General features: G+C 50.7%; 1 protein-coding gene across 15 annotated transcripts in view; it reads right to left on the bottom strand.

Moving 5' to 3' along the window:
- The window catches only part of ZMYM4 (zinc finger MYM-type containing 4), a 1,943,772-nt gene that overhangs the window by 1,022,359 nt on the left and 901,810 nt on the right, over positions 1–19,603 (bottom strand). For all 15 annotated transcript variants that reach the window (XM_069622579.1, XM_069622582.1, XM_069622583.1 and 12 more), the window contains one exon: positions 2,900–3,043. In XM_069622579.1, the coding sequence (XP_069478680.1) occupies positions 2,900–3,043 (144 nt within the window). The remainder of the gene's footprint in view (positions 1–2,899; positions 3,044–19,603) is intronic.

Genomic DNA, 19,603 nt, shown 5'->3' with positions numbered 1-19,603 from the left:
CTTCTTGAGGTTGATAGTAAACCCCAAGTCGTGGAGTGCGTTCAAGTGTGGGGAAGTGTGGATAACCCCCTCCGGAGATCTCGCCCGACAAGCCAGTCGTCCAGGTACGGGTAGACGTGGTGGCCCTGAGCCCTGAGGAGGGCTACACTGCATTCATAAGTCTGGTAAATACCCTGGGGTCTGAGTTGAGGCCATAGGGTAGCACCTTGTATTGGAAATAGCAGCCCATGATCGTGAAGCGCAGGAAGGAGTGATTTGGCGGCCAAATCAGGACCATTAGATAAGCGTCCTTCAGATCCAGGGAGTACATCCAGTCCCCCTTGTCTAGTGTCTCCGTAATGAGTGCTGGCGTAACCATCTTGAGTTTCTGAAGAGGGAGGGAGAGGTGGAGGGTGGATAGGTCCAACAACTCTCAGGCAAACCTGTTTCTTCTTTTGTATGGCGGAAATCCTAGAGTAGAAACCCAATCATCTCTGGGAGGCTGGGACTTCTTCCACTGCCTGGCTCTCGACGAGCTACCGGATCTCCGCAAACAGAGTTGCTGTCCCAATATGTGGGGGTGTAGGGGAGGAAGGAGGAGAGGAAGGGACCGGTAGGCAGTACCCCAAGGATACTACAGATTGGATCCAGGGGTCCAAAGAGTTCTGGCGCCAAAATTGCATGTGAAAGGTGTGGCCTTCGTTAGAGTAAGACTTTGCAGTTTGCGAGCTGTTCTTTTTATCTAATTCCTCATCGGTGGTAGAGCTAAAGAGGTCACTACCCTCGACCCTCGAACGGGAGGTCGAATGTGTGCTCCTGGATGTCAGGGTTAAACTTAGTAGCCCGAAGCCAGGCCGTCCTTCTCATGTCCGTGGTGAAGCAGGTGGCCCGGGCAGAGGTATCGATGTGGGCCACGGTGGACCGCATGATGTCCTGTGCTACCAGCTTGGCATCTTCTAGACCCCGCCTTGAAGCGTTCCTGGCTCTGCACCAGAAGTTCTGGAAGGAAGTATGCTATTTCCTGTCAAAGCCTCTGGTTAGCGGCTGCCAACATGGCATACGCATTGGATTGACGCAGGTGCAGGGAGACGTTGGAGTACAGTTTCTTCCCGTATGCCTCCAAGATCTTCTCCTCCTTGCCTAGCATCGCCGAGGACGAGGTGGCCGAGGACGACTGAGGCTTAGAGTAGAGTGACGCTGCATTTATCACAGAAGAGTGCGATTGAGGGTGCGCCTACAGCATGAGTGGATCCCCCTCCATTTGTCTATACTTGGCATCGAAGTGCGATGGACAGGTTGGGGCGAGTGTGGCTTGAGCCACTCCTTTTTGGCCAAGCAACGTCTTTCTGTATCGGGATAACCATTTTGATAGGGGGTGGGGGGGGGTCGTAGGGTGAGGACTTCTGCCAAGACCCTCTCCTTGGGCTTCTCGACTGTGGGTTGAAAAAGGCACAAATATTTTGCCAAACCTGCAAGCCTTTTGTGGAAGGCCTGCGCTGACGACGGCGTGTCAGGGCCCTCCTCCTCCTCGTCTGTGTCGACCAGAGTGTCCGGCTGGTTTGGAGCGGGCGGAGGAGTGCTGAGCGCCGTGGGCTGCAGTGTGGAGACCGGGGGCTGGTGTGGAACTGCTGGTACCGTGGGAGGCAGGAGAGCCGGAATCGAAGGGGCAGCAGGGGCTGTGCTGGGGCCTGTGGTGCCGGAGCCATGGGAGGAATGGCTATGGGCGCCGGTGGAGTGACCAGAGGGAGCAAGTCCCTGACGGCATCCTGTAGGATGGCCCCCATCTGGGGGGTTCGGATCAGCGCCAGAAACCTTTTCGAAGAACCTGTCTTCAGAGGCTGAAGAGGTGGCTAGAGGTATTGACTGAGTGGCCGGGAGCTGCTGGGGCCGGAGCGCACTCAGTCTAGTTTGTAGGGTGAACCTGCCCTGAGCTGCTGATGGTTAAACTGTGGGCCACGTACCTGGTTGACACCAGTGCCACCTTGCGACTCATTCTTCCGCCTGCTCCGTTCCTAGTAGTGGCATCGGACGAGCAGCCATGTTGTCTGGCACGGAGACTGTTTTGACGAGCTGCATGCCAAAGTCGTGGGGCTCAGCTCCGTGGGCCCGACCTCCTCCAAGACTCTTGGTGGTGGAGCATGAGACCTGCCCTGCACCTCAGGCCGAGACCTGGAAAGTGCATTTCCCTTGGCAGAGTCGCCAGTAGTGGAGGGTGCAGGCGCCCCCTCGGACATTAGGCAGGTACTAGGGTGTTGCCCATTGGGTGTAGTCCCAGTAAAATAATCTTGAGGTCCCTCAGCACTGCTTTCAGAACTCCCTGCGCCTAACTAGCCTGTTCTTCAGTGCGTGTGGAGTCAGTGCGTCGTATGCGGGTCGGGACCAAGGCAGCGGAGGCAAAGAGCGTGCGGGGGTTCGGACGTAGGAAAGAGCCCCTCGCAGGCTGGATACCTGCTGAAGCCCGCTGAAGTCGACATGCGCCGGGGAGGAGCGTGATACTGGAGGACCAAGTACCTAAATGACAAAAAGAAGACAAAAAAAAGAGGAGAATAATCCGGGGAAGAGCGCATGGTATTACATGGCCGAAGCCAAACCCAGGAGCGCTGGTGAAATCGGCCCGTTCCTGTCGACGGGGAACAGGGGAGTGGTGCCTGTGGGCAGAGTCAGGCGAGCGCATGTTCCCAGGGCTGTGCCCCGCGTGCCTCTAAATTTAAAGCGGAAGAAGGTTTTTCTGGTGAAAAATGTTCTGTCTCCTGTCCCTAGTGAGGGACGCCTATGCAGTATGGAGAAAAGGGGACGGGACGTAAGTAATACTGATAAGAGGAAATATTAAGCCTTTGTTTAAGATCACTATGCCTAAAAGCCACACGTACTGCGAGAGAACATCACATTAATAGAGCTACATTTGTTTTTCTTACCATACCTTGTAAAGCAGCGTTGGAGTTAACAGTGGGTTGGGCAACTGGGGCGCTGGCGAGAGACACCACATTGGCTATCACAGGTGTGGAATCCTTCCGCAAGGGAGAGGGGGCAGCTGGAGAAGGTTGCGAAGATGCAGCATTCACAGCTGAAAAAAATAATGCAATAACCAGATGAAATTATTAGTCGAACTGGATGTGTGTCAAGAAAATAGGCATATCAAATGTGAGGCTTCAGCACAAAGATGCTCTGAAATCGGTAATGCAACAGATGAGTGCGGCTATATAGTAATAATTCACAAGAGATAGTATTTGGACACCAGACAGAATTCTGTTCGGGTTCCACCACAGAAGTTAAGGCAAGAAGATTTAGGGCAGAACTTTGCATCCTGTAGTATTCACTGGGAAGGACATGAGCTACAAAAATGGAAGACAGCCAGACTCATGAAACTAGGACCAAAACCATAGATTACTCCGGTGTTAGGAGTGTAGTGAACAAAGTCACTGTGCAAGGACTTGGAAAATCCAACCTAGGTTTAGCTAAGTCCCCCCCCCCCCCCCCCCCTCCACTTGAGCAAAACAAACTTTTGTTGCGTGGACCAAGCAGCCAGCAGAACCAAGGAAGAAGGGGGCACTATTGTGTAGCACAGTTAACACAACAAAAGTAAAAGGAAACACACACTTAAGTTTAAAAAGAACACTATCAGAAGATTACAAAAAGGCACACTTTAAATATTCAAATTTAAGTAAAAGATACTAAGTACATGTATACATCAAGTAGGGAGAAGAAATGTTTTTCACACAAATATAAGGCACTCAGCACCATAATCTAATTCCAACCCTAACATTTACCAAACCTCTTGAAGGCTTTTAGGTGTGGCAACAAGGTTCCTGAGGAATGAGCTAAGCAGTCCAGGAGGGCCCACTCAGGTAATGCTGGAAAGTACTGACGTTTGTTGTGTAACAGGCGAAATGGATAGTAAAGAATCTTAAATTGTAGTGAAAAGAAAAGCAATTGCCACCCCGGAGGTTGGAAAGGATGCCCCACAGAAGTACTAACCCAGATAGCACCATCCTTAAGCCAGCCCCGGATAGCACTAAGGGAGGCAGAACTTTGTAACCAATGCTAACCCAATGGGCAGGGCGCAGTCCAAGAGCTAAGTCATCTCTGACTATGAGCCCAAGAAAAGGTTAATGGTCGAAGGGGACTAATTGCGGGGGAAGACGTGGCTGACTGAAATTGCAGCCGTGCAAGATCGTACGATTGCAGATACAAGGAGATCATCACTGGTTGTTTCCCGGCTCCTCTGGCAACCTTACGGGCAGCTATATTCAATCCCACGACGAAGCATAGGCCCTCAGGGATGACTTCACAAATGCATGTCTTGCATGGACCCAGAGAAGGGTCAGGAGGCATTTGGTAACTCATCGGCAGAACTTTGGTCTTCCAGCAGACTCACCTCCAGGGGGAGGGCAACACAGTAGATTTCTAACTTCCCAGTAGAGCCTTGACGATGTATACTGTGAGTTTCAGCTGTTTGGCCAGCTAGAAGTCTTTGAATGATCTCTGCACAGACTGTATCCATCTGTTCCTTGTTGCAAAAATGCAAGCTCGGACAAGTGAAAACAGGCAATGTACCTTGGGCAGGACAGGTGATTGGTTGGTTGGTCCCACCAGACAGGGGGAGGAAGGCCCTTCACAGAGGTCTTCATGTTACTGATGATGTGGAATTTCATCAAGAGGTGGTATTGGCAGAGCCAGTGCTGGTTTCTGCAGAAGTCCTTTGGTGTCCCCGTCTTCTGGTTCTTTTGTTTCTGCTCCATTGCTGGACTTGGTTTCTAGGTCCAGCTCGTCGCCAATTCAGAATCTAGGCTAGGAGCAACCCCAGAAGAACACTTGCAACATCGCCACCGGAGCACAATCACTATGCTCCTCTGAGCACATGAGCCTGAGTCGCCCCCACCTTCACAACAACCTGCCGATGCCTGCAGTGCCGCACAGGAGTTAACCCGACCACACCAAGACACCTCAGAATCATTTGGTGAGCTGCCGCCATTAAAGCCCACGAGTGGCTGACTCGAAAATGGCAGCCTCCAGTATGGTTTACATGGTTGCCTAGCAACCTGCTTACACCGACACGGCCCGTGATTGACCCCTTATGTTTTAGCACAGCGTCACCACCGAATGGCGAGAGCCGGCCCTTCCTGGCTAAGGCCCTCATAAGTAAGGCCTGCGCCTGTCTACAGCCTGTCCACAGCTGCATTGGAGCCGCAAGGAGATTCCTGATGCCTTCTTTCTGCTTCTACTTTGGGTAAGCAGCCACCATCATTGAGTCCACGTCTCAAGATCTGTCCCCATGCATATCTTGTTATAGTATATGCCCACTCTCCCACTCCTTGCAATAAAGTCCCACATTTCTTCGAGAGATACCAAGAACTGACTCACTTTGGAACTACTGACTCACTTTGGAACTACCACCCTTATCACGCCGCAATCTCTTCGCGGAAAGAGTTGACGTATCACTGCGACCGACACAACGTCTGCACTGTAACCTCTGCCTGTCGATTAAATATTGCTGCTTAATTAGCAAATTCTATCAGCATACCTACGTTATAACATAACAATCACTACCGAATGAACTTGTGATGGCCCCTTGCATCATTGTACACCTTGCATATCTTGCAGCCTTGACTGTCTGCTGCCCACCATCGTTTTTACCTGCTAAAACCACCCTAGGTCAGCCCCGGATTGTACATACCTATGCTATGATCGAACCAGCCTACTGTGTTGCCCAGACCTGTGTTGCTCAGACCTACGTGGCCCTTTGATCGATTGTTACAACCTCTACTGCTATTTTTGAACTAAGCTACTGTGTTGCCAAGACCTAACCCAGGCCCTCTGCTTGCTTGATTGATTACCTCTGCAAATTGCCGACCTAGACCATCTAGGAGGTGCTTCAACACCCAATACGGTTTTTACTGAGACAACCCATTAGCCATACTGTGATTCAATTGAAGGCACATTAAGCACTGTAACTCATCTCTGTACTACTTGGTATAACCATGATACGCCCATGATGTCACTCTACCCACACCCTTAACGTACACACTAGCAAGCTGCCACATGATCAGCATACTCCGCATTATCCCACTGCTACTCACCATCGCCAGGCCTGCCCAGATGGAGTATCAGCGGCACCCCGATCAGAGCTCTGCCACAGCCCTCAATCACACGATTAAGGCCACCCCCTTCCTACCCGCACTGAACACCTTCAGCCGGACCTCAAGTATCAGGCCTACATTATTCCTATTTAATTTACACCCTGCTCTATCCTGTTACAGCAAATGTACATGACCCATCCTGACCTTTGCCAAAAATACACCTCACAGCAGGTACACCTACCACTTGCCCTGACACTACTGTAATAAACACTAGACTAAGAACTAGGCTTCTTACACGCTATAGCCAACTAGCCAAGCACAACCCTAAGATTACCAGTAAACCACCTACAGATGGCACAACTCACAAAAGACCTCACGTCAACCTGAAAGAGTCTTCAGCTAACAAAAGCCAACGCCTCTCGCAGAAGCATCCCCAAATAGGATCTTTAATAAACGCCATTTCCTTTGTAGCCCACGCGACAGACTGCTGACATATTGTCAAACAACCTAGCCTTCCTTGCAGTAACGGAAACATGGCTGCATGCCGCAGCATGCCCATCACTCGTTTTAGCAGTCCCTGACAACTACTCTACTCTCAGAGCTGATGGACCCAACTCCAGAGGAGGTAACGTTGTCATCTTTACAACTACGCTAGACATGAGAATAGCCACCTCTGCTCCTTTGGCCTCATGCGAACTACTTTCAGTTAAACTCCAAACATTGCCTAAAAGCACTATCACATCCACCTAATATTTAGGCCTCCAGGTCCCTTGGGATCATTTGAGGAAGACATGTCATTAGCGGCTGAAAACACCAAACCTACTGCGCAAAACACCATCCTAGGAAATTTTAACCTTGACTACAACAACCCTTATGACTTACCTGCCACATCTATAGCCAATGCCTTGTCTGAATACGGATTTCTACAAAGAAGCACCCAGCCTACCCACGAGAAAGGTAGGAAACTCGATTGGGTAGCAGACCTAAACTGCAACATCTCACTAAAGGAGGCATCACCCCAATTGGGGACTGGCCACTACCTCCTCTCCTTTGAGCTTAACATTAACAATCTAGTGAAGAAGCCTAGTTGCACCACCTTATCTTACTAGAAACAAACTCAACATCATTGCTGAGGCCATCCTACCTCTAAGTAATCCCTACACTCAATGTTCTACCCTTCACGAACGACACAAATCTAATGGTAGACACCTACAATGAATCCATGGCCAAAGCTGTCGATACTTTCGCCTCACTAAAAATGCGCAGTGGGAAAGCAAGAGCACATCTGAACTCCTGGTTCACTCCTGAACTAAAACTGCTACATACAGAAGAGAGGAAATTTGAAACGCTTTGGAAAAACATCCCCTCTTCAGAGAATAAAACTAACCTAGCAAATATTACGGCCACATACAAAAGCGAGATCATCCGAACCAAAAGAGAGAACATCAATGATAGAATAAACCAAGCAGGCTCCAGTACCAAAGAATTGTTCAACATCTTAGAGCTGGAAAATCCTAACCCACCCGCTGACACTTGCATTAAGGACAAACCTTGGTGCACCAGCATCCAAAATGCACTCGCCAACAAAATCATAGGTCTTCAGACCAAAATAGCCGACAAACGGCACCAACTAACCACCCGTAATCCAACTAGCCCGACTACCTCTGCCTCGTCGCATCAAACCCCAGGGTTTAAATTCACCAATGTCTCTGTACCAGAGGTACAAAAAATTATAGCCTCACTGAAACCTTTTAACTGCCAAGGTGACAGCTGTCCAGCACAGATCATAAAAGACGCGGCCAGAGACCTGGCCCCGTTTATCACCAAACTAATAAACTCATCCTTCTCTAGTGCCTCCATACCATGCAACTTGAAGGAATCATGGGTGCTCCCACTACTTAAGAAACAAACACTAGACCCATCAATACCCACAAACTACAGACCGATCACAAGAGTCCCTTTTCTTTAAAAAATTCTAGATAGGGGGGGCGTGGCCAGAGCAGACCGTACAGCATGGCTCCTTAGGTGCTCCTGGACAGGCCCGTCGTCGGAGCAAATTTCCCGCGGACTGAAGCTGCCGCCGAGCCACCCTTTGGCTCGGCCGTACCATGAATGCCTTCTGTTTCTGATGAGCAGGGTTAGAAGCGGCACGGAGCAGCCCTGAAGCCGGGAGAGCCTTGCGCTCTCCAATCAGATCAGCATGGAGAAAGCCAAAATGGGGGGCGGGCTCCCTAGCGATCGCAGCCGCGATGGGGGAGGGGCAAACCTCCATTAAAGCCAGCCAGCAACACCATCCATCCACGGGCCGTGAGGGGCCTCCGATCGACCCCCCACTGAGCGGCGCCGGCATGTGAACCCTGTGCGGAGCACTGGATGTGAGCCCTGTAAACCACAGCAGCTAGAGATCCTATGTCGGCACATCCGAAGGACCAGCGGGTGGAATCCCGCCTGCGCCGTCCGGCTCTACTGAGGGGGAACCTCTGAGTTGGCAGCCACTGTGTACAACCGAGGCCGAACACGGGCGCATCGCCCCTTGCCCTGAGTCATCGCCGCAGCACACCGAGCCGGTCCCGGAGAATGCGCCCGAACGCACAATACAGCCTGCCCTAGGGATCCCTGACCAGCTGGGTGGAGGCCGGGGCCCGCCAGGAGAGCTCCCGACACACACCCGCGGTGTCCCCTGCCCGCAAAGCGGGAGGCGCCGGGCTCTGCTCCGGCTCCCCCCACCTTTACCCAGCCAGGCGCGGCAGTAGAACCCCAACGCACGCTACAATGCATTGGGCTTCAGGAGAAATTCGCAGGACCCTTCGGCCAAAGTCTCCACCACAGCCCGGACGCGCCGCTAACCTGCGGACCCATGTAGCATCGAGGCCCCGGTGGGGGAGGGGCACTCCTCCGCTCCCATCTCTAGCACCCAGCGCGGCCCGCATGCTTGGGAGTTCGCCGACATCTGTTTCCACATGCGGGGGACCAGGAGAACCTCCACCACAACCTGCAGACTTCAGGCGGCAACCATCAGGACCTGAGACGCAGCAGTACAGCGGCCCGAGCTCTTGCGGCGAGTGCACCGGGCGCTGCACCTCCAACCTCTGCACACAATCGAGTGCGGGCCGGGTTCGCTTTGGGAGAACGCCCGCCCCGGATCGGCATAGCACCCGCTATAGGGGGCGCCCGCCCACGATCAGCCACCATCTCTCACGCACCAACTAGCCCTAATTGCAGCATCTCCCTACACGCCTAGCCCCTGTTCTGGCGGTCTGGAATTCAGCGGCTCGGGAGCTCGCCTACATGAGATTTGCCTGGCACTGAGGCGGCCCTGCTGCTCCCTACCTCCCTTCTGGACTATAATACTTCCGTTGGCGCCCTCTGCCCACCACCCCAGTGGACCCCAGGGTCAGTGCAGGAGCTGGGGGCCACTTGGAGGGCCCCTAAGCCTAAACCTACTCCTGGGGGAGCAGTAGCGCCTAAGGCAGTTCCCTCACCTGCGAGCACACAGCCTAACATCAACAACCCCCTGAAGCCAGGGGCAATAGCACATGCGCACCCTGCCCTGTTCCGGAGATCCATAGGGAAGCGCCTGGCACAGCTATCTCCACCACCTCCGGCAGGCAATCTAAAGCTCGCCTGGATCATATCCACTCCCTGCTTTGTGGACCTGCTGATCGCCTTTGCCTACGCCTCCGCCTCCAGCCGGACATCCGGGGGGTCTCGACCCCATCTATCCCGCCAATCACTTCTCACCTGCCGAGCCTGACTTCCCAGGTCCTCCTATCAGCGCCGCAAAGATCGGCAGGCCGCTGAGCAGCCCACAAAACCATTTTGTGCTTGTCCTCTTCGCCGGCACCGGTTGACCTGACCTTTTGTGAGGTGGGGCTCGCCACTCCTCCCTGGCACCAACTCTGCTCAGCTGGGCTATGCCTGGCATCCCAGCATAAATAATTAATCAATACTGCAGCAGTTGCCCCCACCACATGGTGGAACCATGGCGAAGAGTGGAAAAGCGGCGAAACAAGCAGATATCGCAGCAATGATGTCCAACTCGAGCCAAAATAAGGCAAGCAAAACCGACCCTACCACCACAGCAACTCCCAGCGCTCTCACTTCACCGGAGCATCCGCAGGCCGAGCATTTCGCCACCAAAACAGACTTAAAAGACCTCCTAGTAGCCCTCACCAAGGAGATCCAAAAAGTCACGGAGGAGGTCACCAAAAAGATCGCATCTCTAGACAAAGAGTGGAGGAAGTGGAGAAGCGCACCGAGGAGGTGGAGAATAGCCTATGTGACAACACCTTTGAACTGGAGTGCGGCTTAAATAGAATAGCAACCTTAGAAGCCAGATGCGACGCACTAGAGTATAAGCAGGACGACAGTGAGAATCACTCCCGGCGCAATAATATTCGCATCCGCGGAATACCCGCTTCAATCAGCAATGCAGATCTCGAGAGCTTCGTTAACGACCTACTCAGGTTCATTATAACTTTTCCCGAAAGCGCCCCGCTAGAAATCGACAGAGTCCATCGCACAGCGCCTAGGCAAGCCTCTTCCTCTCCGCCAGATGTTCTCGCCCGGATTCACTTTTTCAGGGTTAAAGAGGAAATAATGAGAGAGGCCAGGTCCTCGAAACAAATCACTTTCAGAGGCGCAAACATCGCACTGTTCCAAGACCTTGCAAGCATAACCCTCCAGAAAAGTAACACCCTTCTCAACCTCACAGAATGGCTTCAAGAAAGGAAAGTACAATACAGATGGGGTCACCCCATATCTTTGTGCTTCGAATGGGAGGGGGTGCGCAAGCAAATCCGGAGCCCCAAGGAGGCAGCCCAATTTCTGGGAATAAGATCAGCAAATGAGGACTCTGACCATGCAACCTGCTCTCAATCCCAACCCGGCTCGCCTACATCCAATCGCTGGTCCCGTGCTGGCGGGCGGCGCAGGCCGTGGGGCCCCCGGAGGCAACGCAATCCGACTGATCAGAAGCCCTCACATATCTCCCTGTGGCCGGCTCGCCAGACTAATATCTCTCTCCGCTTGGCGACCCCATGAGCCTTCCGATTTCCTTCAGCTCTCCATCCTCCCCTCATCTCACACGGAAGGTACTTTATCAAGCCTGGCACCCCCGGGGACACCAATAGACTCGCACACTGTCGCACAGCCCCAGGCCTTTGTTTTCTACACAGCCCTTAGGCTTACCTCCCCACGTCCTGGGTGGTTATTCTATTCATTTAGCGGGATGCAACTCCCAACGACGGGGTCCACCAGTAACCCCACGAATGAGCTTTATGGTCTCATTCTCACAGTTATGGGGGGGAAGGAAGGCAGTTTTGAGCCTTGGGAACTGTTTAACTCCCCTGAAACCCCAGCTAACAGTTATAGTTTTATTCGTAGACATCAGTAATTATAGCACTCCAGCACGCTCCCTTAGGAAGCCTCCAAAGCCTTGCAGCCCTTGCATAATTCACTCACACAACATGCTTCATACCCAGAACTAATAGGCCCGAACAACACTAGGGAGGTTCGCATCCTGACCTGGAATGTCCAAGGCCTTAACTCCCCCAGGAAGCGCAAATCAGTGGAGCAGGGGCTGGCGGCTTTAAAACGGGGATATAGTAATTCTCCAGGAGACTCATCTCTTGCCAGCCGACGAACACCGAATCAAATTCAAACGCTTTAAACAGGGCTTCTTTGCCCCTAGTGGTGAGAAAAACAGGGGGTGGCGATCCTACTAAGCGACAAATTCCCTTTATCCAACCCCACAGTCAAAAAGGACCCATCGGGCAGATAGCTTTTTATCCGAGGCCTCATCACAGAACAACCAATCACAATTGCGGGGATCTACGCCCCGAATGCAAATCAGGACAAATTCATAGATGAGCTACTCCCACCGCTATTAACCTTCACCACAGGGTATCTTCTAGTCGGGGGGGACCTTAACTTAGTCCCCGACCCCACAAAGGACAAGTCCCTTCCCCCATCCCACCCTGACTTCTCCCGAGCCCTTGCATTTGCCAGACTTTTCAAAGAGTCGGGCACGGTCGACATATGGAAGGTAGCCAATCCAGACACTCACGATTACATGTTCTTCTCAAAAGCACACGGAGGTCACTCCCGAATTGATGTACTACTTGCCACCAGCACCTTATTTCCATGCTTTAGTAATACCTAAATCCATACAATAATGGTGTCCCACCACGCGCCCGTCTTGGCAGGCCTCTCTATCTTGGGAGGCCCGGAACCCCCTCCTAGGTTCTGGAAACTTAACGACACCTTACTATTAGATCAGGCGATCAGGGGCGAGGCAGAAGAAGCATTGATCAACTATTTCGAAGAAAATCAGAACCCCGAAACCCCAATTGGGCTGTTATGGGAGGCCATGAAACCAGTCATAAGGGGATTATTAATTAGCGCTGCCTCCAAGCAATTCTGAGTCTCCAAAATCCTCACACAAGCACTAGAGTCCAAACTATCCTCCCTAGAAAATGACCTTAAGACCAAATACTCTAGAAAGGCGGACAGAGAGCTAAAAAAAAAGGCAAAAAGGGCTCTAGAGATGCACTGGGCTGACCGCACAGCGAAGGCTCTGGCATATACGAAACACTTTTACTATCACAAAAGTAACAAGGCGAACCGGTTGCTAGCGTACAAATTGCGGAAAACCCACACCAGAAACAACATAGTTATCCTTAAAGGATCAGATGGAGTAAGCAAATTTACTACCCCAGACATAATCGAAACCCTATTGGACCACCATAAAGCGGTCATGCAAGGACCATCCACATCTCAGGAGGATAGAGCCCAACAGCAGCGCTATCTGGAATCTTTTCACACCCCCACGATTTCCTCCCCCTTAGACTCCCTGGAAACCCTAATATCCTCAGAGGAAATTCTAGAAGCCATCAAATCACTTAAAAACAGACGGGCTCACGCCTACGTTTTATAAATCATTTGCCCACATCCTGACCCCACAATTAGCAGTACTATTCAACTCATTTCTATCTACAAAAAAAGGTAACACATTCCATGGCCGAATACTACCATCCTACTGCAGAAGCCGGGAAAGGACCCTGAGCAAACGGCCTCATATAGGCCAATTGCCCTAATGAACACCAATGGGAAAATCTATTCCAAGGTTCTAGCAGCTAGATTAGCCAAGATTCTCACCGAGCTAATTCACAAAGATCAAACAGACTTCATTCCTGGCAGAGGGACTCATGATAACATCAGGCGCACACTCAACATAATCGAGTTTGCGAACAGAATTAAAATTCCGCTCCTAGTAATTTCCCTCGACGCACATAAGGCGTTTGATCTAGTGAACTGGGACTTTATTCGGAACACTCTTGTATGGGCCGTGGTCACAACTTTATAACCTGGTTAATGGCATGCTACGCACATCCATCAACGCAACTCCGGGTCAATGGGAGGAAATCGACGAGCATCTCTATCTAGAGGGACCCGCCAGGGGTGTCAGCCATCTCCCTTGGTGTTTGCCTTATCAATGGAGCCATTTGCCGCGAGAATCCGCCTCAATCCCAACATTAAAGGGGTCATGGTGGGTGGGACTGAACATAAAGTGGCGCTCTACGCCGATGATGTACTTCTCACCGTTACCGATACAACCAGCTGGCTGCAACCTCTGCTCGAGGAACTAGAAGCATTTGGTGCATGTTCCGGGTTCAGGGTGAACTATGATAAATCATCCGTCCGATCAACCTCCCAAAGCACCAGGCAAATACTCTATGTCCCGATCTGCCAATCCCGTGGGCTCACACCTCGTTGGAGTATCTGGGCGTCCACATCCCCAAATCCAGCCCGTTAATCTACAAATACAACTTCCCTCAGTGTTTTAAAATGCTATGCTCAGACCTGAAACGATGGGATAAACGGGAGATGTCGTGGCTGGGCCGGGCTGCCGCGGTAAAAATGAACCTGCTCCCCAGAGTGCTATATCACTGCCACGCGCTCCCAACTCATATCCCGGAAGCGGATCTTGTAGCTTTGCAGCGCGATATTATGAAATTCATTTGGGGAGGCAAAAGACCCCGCATTGCCAGGAAAATCATGACCCGCAGCCGACAACTTGGAGGTCTAGGGGTCCCGGACATCGCTAGATATCGGCGCGCAGCTCAACTCGCACACGCCTTCACTTGGACTTGCTCAGGGGATCGCCCAGCCTGGCTGCAACTGGAAAAAGCATGGTGCACGTCCCCCTCATCAGACCTGCCCCACATCCAGTCCCAGAATACCCCACCCGCAATATCTCCGCTTCCAGCAACTTGCAATACAGTGGACAAAAGGAAAGCTGCAAATAGAAAGAGGGGAATTAAAAGCTTGCTGGGTCCGCTGACCCCAATCTGGGGCAATCCGGGCTTCTCCCCCGGCCTTTGCCGCCGAAGCTTCGTCAAATGGTCAGAGGGCGGCCTCCACAGAATCTCAGACTTTTTAAATGAAGGCCAGCCGCTCTCCTTTGAGGACTGTAAAGCGAAGTTCAACATCACTGAGGAGGAAAGATTCCGGTAAACTTGGATCCGGCACTGGATCTCGCAACGCTCTGTCAGAGAACGAGGCTCCAGGGACTTAACACCCCTCGAACTATCACCAACGACATCCCCTCCAAGAGGTAAGATCTCTACCCTCTACAAACTCTTAGAAAAAAGCAACCCCAAATCGAAGGAAAGGTACATGCTGAACTGGGAGTGCGATCTGGGGCACCCCCTGGACCCTGAGGCCTGGGACAAAATTTGGACAAGACTCCACAGGAGCACCCAGTGCGTTACTAATAGCGAAGGAGGATATAAAATATGCTTTTGGAACTATATTACACCGTCCCAACTGTATAAAGCGGGTGTGCAGCCCCCATCTCCTATGGGACTGCCCTAAAGCGGCGCACTATTGGAAGGGGGTTCTGACGCATATCCGAGCAATAACAGGCCTCAATATTCCATGGGACCCTGGAATCATTTTACTGGGAGACTCGGGGTAGTGGGACCTCCCGAGGTCAGGAAACGCAGCCCGCTTATGCACCCATCTACTATTGGCGGCCAAGATCACCCTCGCCCGTCTTTGGAAGCACCACGAGGGCCCCTCCATCCCACTCTGGTGGGCTAAGTGCTGGGACATTATTGTTGCGGAAAGAGTCACTGCATCCCGCCTGGGCAACCTCAATCCCTTCCTGAACACCAGGGCCCCATTTATGGACTATGCAGACCGTTACCCTGCCCTCACACTAAAGCCGCCCAGTGTCCACTGGCTGAACTAAACTCTGCATGGCTATAGCCCAGCCCAACATAGAAACATCCCCCCTCCACTATCGCTTCCCTATCAGAATATTGTTATGAATGAGTTGCATACTAAACTTCACCTTCTAATATCCGTCCTTCCACTGTAATGAAGTGTGTTATCACAATCTTGTGCTAATTCTGTTGTCTAATTTTCGATTTGTTTCCTTCCTTTTTTGTTTTGTTTCTGTTATTGATTAATATTGAATAAAATATATATTTTTAAAAAAATTCTAGATAGGGTTGCATATTTGGAAATCCAAGACTATCTTGAGACAAAAACTATTAGGAACACGTCAATCTGGTTTCAGACCCCAACATGGAACGGAAACTGCCCTTGTTGACCTCAAAAGACAGATGGACGATCTAAAATACAAAGGAAGAGTGGCCATCCTACTCCTCTTAGACCTATCGGTGGTCTTTGACCTGGTCGACCATAAGGTACTTTGTGATCACCTCGCCTCAGCAGCTCACTTCTCGAGCTGCGCCATCACTTGGATTCAGTCATTCCTTAACAGGACCATTCGTGTCTTTTTACCCGCTGCATACCTATCCCCTGCGGCGTGCCACAAGGCTCATGTGTCTCGCCTACTTAGCATAATATCTTTACAAAGCCACTATTCGATAAACTGGATCTCCTGGGTGTCACCTATATCAATTATGCAGATGACACCCAGATACTCCTACCCCTATCGGGTATTTATGGCACTGATGAATCTTGGATCAATGAAATCTACATCATTCAGGCATGGATGGCCATCCATAGCCTCTGCCTGAATGATAAGACCAAAGTCCTCATGGATGGCTCACCTACCAACCTAAAGAAACTCAGCCCAATCTACACTAGCATAAGCATTGATGGGAATGACGTATCCGTTGCCAAAGATGTTTTTACCTTGACGCCAATTCCAATCTAACCAAACAGGTGAACATGACTGCCTCAGCCACTGCCTACACCGGCAAGCTGATCAGGGTGTGCAGACCCCTACTGTCAAACAGCTGTCTTACATTAGCTAGAGCACTTATACAGTCCAAATTGGACTACTGTAATGATCTCTACTTAGTCACCAATAAATCCATACTCAACAAACTGCAGAACAATGTATTCAGAGCCGCCTTTAACCTATCCAGAAGAGAGCATATCTCAGCAACCATAAAACTCTGCAAATGGCTCTCCATACAAGAAATGATTAACCTGAAAACTCTCTGCCTCAACCACAAAGCACTTAACCACCTAGCCCCACCATATCTTACTGACAAATTTACGCTGAGATCCTCCATCCGCACTACAAGGTCCACTAACACCTCCTGCCTTGTGGTACCTAGATACAACCTCAAAAGAGCAGGTGGATCCAGCTTCCTGGTCATGGCCTCAACTATGGAACACACAATCACACTGGACATCAAATCCATCCAAGTATTCAAAAAATTCAGACGCAGTGTTATCTCCTGGCTACTCAATAAGAACTAACCCACTCTTCTCACTCCACTATGCACCTTGGACTAGTCGGTAACTGTACCCTCCCGTCCATATACGTATGCTTCCTCTCCTCATTCATGACTGAATTCATGATTGCCTATTGTAATAACTGAATTCCTGCCTTGTACCATGTCTTGTATGTACTATTCTGCATGAACTGAAACAAGCAACCGTCTTCTTACTCCCTAGCAGCCAGATACCCCTGGGTCAGGTGCGCTATATAAGTAAAATAAACAAACAAAACATTCAAACCTGGTGGTGGTTCTTCTATAGTGGACAAGCCTCCCAGAATCTGCCCTGCAACATCCCAGTCACTCATGGAGGATGTGGATTGGGTGCAAACAACCCCTTCCCCACTTCCTGACAGCTCACACACAATAGAAGAGCCAGCACTACCTTCTTGCAAAAGGTCAGCAAGGTGCATGAAGGGAAGGGGTTCCTGCTCGCGTGGCAAGGTGGAAAGTCAGCAAACAAAGAACAGGCCATATTTAACAGAACTCCAAGCACAATTGAAGCTTTGAGTATATGATCCTCTCGTGCATAATCGCCCCCAATAATGGCAGTGCGTGATAGTGTACCTGAAAAAAGGGTAAAAATGTAATGACTGCCACCAGCCTGTTCAGAGGAAGCCTGAAAACTTTTTTTTAAAAAAGAAGAATTTAGGACAAAGAAAAGTGGTCGCAAAGTATCTCCAAGGCACTCCATATAAGATTGCTCCTGCACTGGTAGGCCTATCGGCTGCCCAGTGCATTAAAAATGCCACTGCAAAAAGTGGACTTGTCAGATCACCACAAGGTGAGGGGTGCTGCCATAGGAAAATCATGGATGCTATTAAGAACAAGTTACTCTTACCTGGTAAATTTCTTTTGATTGGATGGTCCGATGACGTATTCCATATCTATGACAGTAATCAACACAGCTGTGCTGCTTCGGAAAATCTTTCTGCGTCCTGCGTCGATGACGTCGATACGCTGTCCTCGAGGGCCTCTGTCGAGCCAACGTCACCGGATGTTATAAGTAGGACGCACAACGCCCGTAGCCTCAGTTGTAGTTTTTTCCCAGAAAGTGTGGCACCAATCTTCTGCCATTATGACCACAGAAAGCCTTGCAGAAACTTAAGCTGCAATCGCATAAGAAATTCTGTAGCGGGGCCGGTAGGGAGGGAGCGATATGGAATTTGTCGGACCATCCCATCGAAATAACGTTACCAGGTAAGAGAGTAACTTGTTCTTCGAGGGGATTGGGTCCTCCGACGTATTACATATCTATGACAGACTCCCAAAGCAGTACCAACGTAAGGAGGTTGGAAAAGAATTTAGAATATACCAATTTAGAATGCCCAATCAAATTGCAGCGTAAAGGACAGCCTTGCCAATGGCCAGATCCTGCCAATGGATAGAATCTAGGGAGTAGTGACGTACAAAAGTATGGACCGAAGCCCAAGTGGCTGCATCACAGATGTTACGAATAGGGACACCCCTCTGCAGGGCAGTAGAGGCAGCCATACCCCTAGTAGAATGGGCCCGTAAGCCTACCGGAGGGTCCTTACCCGCCAAGCGGTAACATTCAGACATTGCCACGGTAATCCATTTAGACAGTCTGCTTAGTCACAGCTTGTCCCAAACGCCTTCCAGCGTAAGCAATAAAGAGCTGATCATCCACTCTGACCCAGGACATGCGTGAAATGTAGAAAATTAAAGCTCTCTTAGGATCCAGCCTATGGAGCCTCTCCTCTTCCTTACCAGGATGTGGAGGAGGATAGAATGCCGGAAGAATAACCTTCTGGCTTAAATGAAATTCCGACACCACCTTCCGAAGAAAGGAAGGACGAACTCGAAGGACAACCCTGTACTTATGAAACACAGTGAAGGGTGGCTTAACTGAAAGTGCCTGTAACTCACTCACTCTGCGAGCGGAAGTGACCGCAAATAAAAATACAGTTTTAAGGTTTAACAGTCTTAAAGGACAAGAATGCAAAGGCTCAAATGGAGCACCCATTAGAAACTTGAGAACAAGGTTCAAATCCCAACTGGGCACCTGGAAAGGTGACGGAGGGAACACATTAGTGAGCCCTTTCAGAAACTGAGAAATGAATGGAATTTTAAAATAAGAACACTCCTCAGACGAGCGCTTAAATATGGACAGCGCCGCCAGGTAATCTTTAACGGTACCCACTTGCAAGCCCCTGTGGGCTAAAGAAAGCAAAAAAGACAGAACCACAGGAATGTCACATGAAAAAGGATCCACATTCTTAACCCTGCACCAGTCGCAGAACTTTCTCCAACGGCAATGGTACAGGGACTTTGCTGCCGGCCGTCTGACCGAAAGCAACACCTCCATCAGGTCTTCAGGGAGGTCGCAATCCTTACACCTCAACCTTTCAGAAGCCAAGCGTAAAGGTTGAGGATCTGACCTCTGGATGGAGAACCTGACCCTCCTCGCGTGAGAACAGATCATCTCGGTAGGGAAGATGACGTGGAGGGCAGATGGAAAAGTCGAGAAGGTCTGGGTACCACGTCCTCCGGGCCCATGCCGGAGCAATGAGTATCATTCGGGAACCGAACCTCCGTAACCTCTGCAACAATTGCGGGATGTCGGGGACTGGAGGAAAAACGTACAGCAGTGGGAAGGACCACTCCACTACGAACAATTATCCTAAGGCTCCTCTTGGAGGAAATTCCCGCGAGCAGAACTTTTCGCACATCCGGTTGACACTGGAGGCGAAGAGGTCCACCTGAGGGGTACCCCAAAGGGCGAAGATCTCCAGGAGAATCTCCTGAGCCAGCTCCCAC

The sequence above is a fragment of the Ambystoma mexicanum genome, chromosome 11 (genome assembly GCF_040938575.1).
Source record: "Ambystoma mexicanum isolate Mex_15411 chromosome 11, UKY_AmexF1_1, whole genome shotgun sequence".
NCBI lineage: Eukaryota > Metazoa > Chordata > Amphibia > Caudata > Ambystomatidae > Ambystoma > Ambystoma mexicanum.
The sequence above is the reverse complement of the archived record's forward strand: the minus strand, read 5'-3'. Positions and strand labels throughout refer to the sequence as shown.